Raw genomic sequence first — 6000 nt, 5'->3', positions numbered from 1 at the left:
GGAGGGGAGGGGAGGGGAGGGGAGGGGAGGAGAGGAGAGGAGAGGAGAGGAGAGGAGAGGAGAGGAGAGGAGAGGAGAGGAGAGGAGAGGAGAGGAGAGGAGAGATAACGTTCCTGCTTCTTTTAAGGCCCATGATCTGTTTGATGTTACTTCTGTTCACTTAAAAGATTTGTGCATGCATGAGTTCATGTGTGCATGTATGCTTGCATGTGTGCCTCTGTATATGTGTGTAGTGTGCAAGCATGTGTGGGGGTGTGGGTGTGGGTGTGTTTGTAGGTATGTGTTTATAGGGGAGCAGAGGAAAAACTTAGGTACCAAATCAGGAATGCTATCTCTTTAAAACAGGGTTTCTCCTAAGGTTAGGGCTAACTAATCAGGCTAGCCCAGACTAGACGACCTTCAAGATCCAAGGGTTCCTGATTTTCAGTTTTGTTGGGAAGTTTATTGAATTACTCTTGCCTTACCAGCACTGGGCATACAAATACAGGACACTGTGCCCAATTTTTTTCTTGGATTCTGGGTGTTAAACACACATCCTCACAGTTTTAGGCAAGTTCTTTACTAGCTGAGGTATCACCCTAACTTTGCTAAATTCTTTTTTTTTAATCTAATTTTATTCTCTTACTGTTATAAGAATTTTTCCCTGCTCCTAGAAGGAGACTAAAAGTCATGTCTTCCTGTTGGTGGTTATATGCACCTTTCCTTACCTCTTCCTAGAGATATTTTAGTGTCTGAGGGACACTAAACAAGATTGCAGCAAGCGTTTTAAATGGTAACTTATATGAAACTCCACAAATAATTTTTTTTCATGTTTCAAAAGGCTGGCAATTTTTGCCCCCTGCAGATATTTTGTGGAAATAAAAATCTGCCTTGTAAATATTCATTGGAACTTGTTATTCAAATAAGGTAGGCATCAGTGTTCCTGTAATAGAACCCGTGTCTTATGAAAACTAGGTCATGTTAGTGATGGGATAAAATGCAGACATATAAATGACAGGAAGAATTCCAATGACTTCTATAAAAGTTTTATTATACATAAAAGCTGTCTGATCATTGCCTACTAACCATAGTCAGAATTGAAACAGCTGTTGTAAATCATTTACTAGAGCGATTGCAAATTCTCCAGAGGCCAGAAAAGTAAAGCAAATTCTTGCAGCGTACTGGTTCAGTATAATAGGGAGAGAAAGAGACTAAAATAAAGGTTACTCTGAAGCTGACCAAAGCCTTGAATTATCACTATGGAAAACGCTACCACCTTACAGAGATAGGACTGAGGTCAAAGGATATTGGCAGATTTGTCCAAAATGAAACGATTCTGTGGTCTTTATCCAAACTAAATAACAGGCTGCAAGGTCCATTCAAGATAAATGGGGGAGGGGAGGCTCTGTTCAACACTTATTTGGAAGTCAGTATGGTGCCAGCAATGCATTACATGAGCCTGAACCCCGTGTAACTGTCTTATGTCCAGGGAGTCAGCCTTGCTTTTAGGTTCTGATCGAGAATTTGTATACCAGATGCAAAGAAATGCATAGGCACTTACCCATAACCATCAAGAAAGCTGATCAGGGATATGGGTGAAGTCCGTTTTTGCTGTTCACGTTGTGTGAGCGAGCCAGCAGTACTTCCAGGAGGACTGCCCGTGAGGATTGGTCACTGCTTTCCAGTTTCATTGGGAGGTTTTTTGAGTTACCCCATCTGTTTATTAATTCTCTGATGAATTCTGTCTGTTTTTTGTTGTTCCTGCTAGATTTCAGATTTTTATGAGTCATTTATTTTTATTTAAATATCACAAATATACTGTGAAATATATTAACCCGAATGTCTTAATTTCTTTACCTTCCTACAGGTGGAGATTTTCCTTCTACCTCTATGTATTTAGCTACGGAGTCCGGTTCTTGAAACAGGTAGGCACTGTCTCAAATTCTTTCATATAATTTTTATATGGTTATCGACCTGTATCCAATTTTTGATATGTAACGACTTTAAATACTGTAATGGGGTTCCAAAAAATTAGTTGTACATTTAAGTTGGATTTATAAAAAAAAATTACATAAGGTTCATTTAGTCGTATGTCTGAAATGCTTTGGAAAGCAGTTTGTCTCTGCAGTGCAGTTGTGAAGTCTTCAGTGTTCTCAGTGTGGTTATTTCTTTTTGGCGTTAGAACTTAGACCATTCAGCTGATGCTAGCATGTGATTAGACTTTCAGCACTGCCTGTCACGTGACTGGAACCCCCTGGTTGCTGCAATGGGTGTCATCACTGTAGTCCTCGCCCACAGAGTTTGCTGTTACAGAGTCTTGCACATTAATTAACAGGGTGGATATACTACTGCAGGCGGTTAGTTCAGCCTTTTCTTTTTTTTTTTTTTTTTTTTTTTTTTGGCCTGTATTGTCTTCACTCCTGGCTTGCTAACTGCCACATGAACTAGGATAATTAATCCATGAGAATATTTCTTTATGAGGTATATATCTTTTGCCTGGTGGGTGCCATGCTTACTGGTACTGGTGATAAATCGGGGTACTTAAATTCAAGACTCATGAAGATTTATCCTCTCATATTGCATGTACTAACAGTAGTAATTTTGCATAAAATGGAATGTTAATTTTAAGAGTACCTTGTACTATTAACCTCCAAAATAATATCAGTGTTTGTTTATTACAAAAATATCTCTGAAAAAGGATATAGGCCACGTAGCATGCTAGTAAATCGTAAATATTGATGTGAAGTTTTCACATCAATGTTTTGTTTTAAAAGTCTGAATTCATCATAGATTGTCTACCTATGGAATTGCTCTTATGGAAAATGGCCACGTCCCACTGTTAAAGCTCCTTAGAAACACTTCTCCCTGCTTGTCATTTCCTTAGGTAACTGCTTGTTTGCTTGTTTGCTTTTAATAAGAATATATGATCCAGGGCCATTTGAGTCCATTTAAATGGATGAACTTCATATTTATGGTGGAGAAATTTGCAACTAGCGTGAACAGACATGGCAACTTAGTTTGAACTAAGATTGCTTAGTTTGAACCCTTCTATGTGTTTTCAGACTTAGGAAAGGCGAATAAGCAGAAGTTGTATGCTTACATGGAGGAGACAGCTGTAGGTAGAATTGTAGTTGACATGGAACATTTGCCCTGCATGGAATATGAGGACCAAGGTTTGGGGGTTCATGCCCGCTTCTCTTGGTAAGAGCTTTAGATGGTGTAAAGGGAAGACAGTGAGAGCCAGGACCCCTCTTTTTACCTACCCGCTCATCTCGTTGGATGGTTCCTTTTGTCTCTTACATGGTGTGTAAGTGTGGCCATCGGACACCAACACAGAAAGCACATTGACATAGATCTAGTTCATTCTAGTTCATTCTGCCCCTACACAAATTGAATGGCAGGACAATAGCTTTTGTCCAGACTGTAGTGATCAAGAATAGAAGGCCAGTGGACCATGCAAAGCAGTAAGGAGACTTGTCAATAGAAAGTTTGCTTGGGCTTTTTTTTTTTTTTCTTAAACTTCGCCATTTTTACACTAGTGTCCTTTCAGGATATAACAGATGCTTTAAAAACAGTGAAAGACCTAGACATGTTCTGGTTGAGTTGACTTGTATTGATGTTCTTTCTCCATTGCTGTCTGTATAGCGTTCATTGGAAAGAACTGCATGGTTTAGCTTCCGTGTGACACAGAATTGTGTGTGTTGAATAGTGTTATCAAAATACCTGTACACAGCTTTGCAAACATCTTGTCAGCTCTCTGTTTCACAGTCAAGAAGGTACAAATTATCCCCACCGCTTAAAAGTAACTTTAGCACGGAGTGGCATTACAAGTTTCTGCTTCTTGCTCCAACTGGATGCCACGGCTACCCAGCAGGCATACAGGCCAGAGACACCCCCACACCCCGACTGTCTGTGGGTCTGGGAAAAGAACGTGTACTTGGATAAATTTTGTCGAAGCTGGCTGCCCATAGTCATCAAGAGTGATGGAAAATTCCAGGTGCTCATGTGCCAGCGAGATATCACCTTAGGGGCTGCTATGACCCCTAGTCATCTGATGCCTTATGAGCTGCCTTTAATGTGGCAGCTGTACCATACCCTGGGTAAAGGTTCCGAAGCTGTAATTCCATGTTCTGGCAGATACTGTACCACATTAAGTTTGGAGACGTGGAGGAAATGTTACTGGAACTGATGGACTCCAATGAATAACCTGAGACATGGTGAGCGCACCAGAGCTCCATCGGGAGGAAGGGACCTTCTCTGTGAAAGCCATGACAACCTCTCCCCAGCAGCTGTCTTCAAAGAGCACCAGCCACTCAGCTACAGCGCCAGCCCTAGAAGGGCCAACAGCTGAAGGACACATACATGTTTGCGGACCAGCTTCTGCTTTCTGTACTGGAGCCCGGATAAACACAGACCAGCTCCACCCAGAATTTTAACTAAAAGCATAAAAGTTTTATTTTTTAAAAACGAAAAAAAAAAGAAGAAGATACAAATTGAAAGAAGATAGGTATTATCCTGAAGGTTACACTGAAGTTACTAAAGGTGAAAGACAAATTAGGTGCACTGCTGTGTCGTACTCCTGGCTTTCTCACTTGGCCAGGCTGCACCTGACTTCTTTCTCTCATCAGGTTAACTAAAGTGATTAAATCAAATCCTTATTCCAGCTTAAGTAACTTTCTAAAAATTAAGTATTTAAAATAGTTTTATGAACTTAAAAAAGATGATATTATTTACCCATCTTAAACCAGAGAAAAAGCTGTGGATACATCCGCAAAATGAAAATGAATTCATAATATTGTAAATATTTCTGATAGATTCAGTACATGTTACCAACATAGCCCAAGTTCACCTTTGTGTTTAGATTTCTCCAAATAACATAGCATAAAATTTTTCATAATCACTGAGCAATTAACTAATTTTTATTCGAGAGTCAAATGTGCTGATTATTCCCCAGCTCATAGAAAAATACCTGTCGACCTATACAGCCCAGTTTCCTTCCATCCTGACTAAGCTCAGACAAATCAGCCATAGCTCATCTTCTAGGGGGATCGAGTGTTCAGTCTGTCCTAAAAGATTAGGCATGTCTGGGACTATGTAGCATTTACCTTAAAGACATCTAAGGAAACTAGTATGTTGGGTTATTGCTAGGCTGAGAAATACTTAAATACTTTGAAGTAAGCCTCATTTGTTGTTTCCTGATCTATGGATGCTTTTTACAGGTAGCTCTTCCCACACATGTGAATGGCAAAGACAAACAAATACTTTTGTAAAAGGATACCTGAGGTGCTCTGAAGGTCTGAGGCCTACTCACACAAATGAACACACTTTCCAGGGCCCCGAAATAAACTAAAGTGTTGCTCAGCATGGGTATACATTTGCAGTCCCATCACTGAAGAGGTGAATGCAAGAGGATGGAAAGCTAATGACCAGTATGGGCTATTGTTTTTGTTTGGATGGTTGGTTTAGACTTGATCACTTTTAGATGGAAGTTTCTATTTGGCATAATTTAAAAATATTTTTAAATTCCTTGTTTTTTTTTTTAAATGTAACAGCACAGGAAGGTAACATACACACACACACACACACGCACGCACGCACGCACACACGCACGCACACACGCACGCACACACGCACGCACACACGCACGCACATTTCTAAGATGTAAGTTAAAGTTTTTCTTGTATTCTACATATTAGGATAATTTGTTTCCAGCTTTTTATCTTTGGTACATTTCTGTATCATCATCCATTTTGTAAACATATATAAATAAACCTAAATGAAAAAACTGTTGAGTATATACCTATATCTAGCTTCTGTGTAAGAGGCCTGATAAAGAGAGAAACCACAAGAAGCATGGTAAGAGTTATAATATTTAGGAAGGATTGATTCATAGGGACTCACTGACACTATGTAAATAAAGCAATTGAATGGCTTGCTATTCTTCACCTCCATGTAGTAACCTTTGCACCCGAACCTGAGTTGGCTCATGGCTCCATTTTGAGATGGTCTGTCTATGAACTA

At 39.7% G+C, this 6000-nt stretch overlaps 1 protein-coding gene and 1 pseudogene across 1 annotated transcript in view; both read left to right on the top strand.

Annotated features, from left to right (window-relative positions):
* Cers6 (ceramide synthase 6) overlaps nucleotides 1-6000 on the top strand; it is a 242045-nt gene that overhangs the window by 127283 nt on the left and 108762 nt on the right. Inside the window, exon 4 of the mRNA XM_028762983.1 lies at nucleotides 1847-1904. Coding sequence (XP_028618816.1) covers nucleotides 1847-1904 — 58 coding nt within the window. The remainder of the gene's footprint in view (nucleotides 1-1846; nucleotides 1905-6000) is intronic.
* On the top strand, nucleotides 3116-4298 carry LOC114617413 (annotated as a pseudogene).

The sequence above is a fragment of the Grammomys surdaster genome, unplaced genomic scaffold (assembly GCF_004785775.1).
Source record: "Grammomys surdaster isolate TR1022 unplaced genomic scaffold, NIH_TR_1.0 136, whole genome shotgun sequence".
Classification (NCBI taxonomy): domain Eukaryota; kingdom Metazoa; phylum Chordata; class Mammalia; order Rodentia; family Muridae; genus Grammomys; species Grammomys surdaster.
The sequence above is the reverse complement of the archived record's forward strand: the minus strand, read 5'-3'. Positions and strand labels throughout refer to the sequence as shown.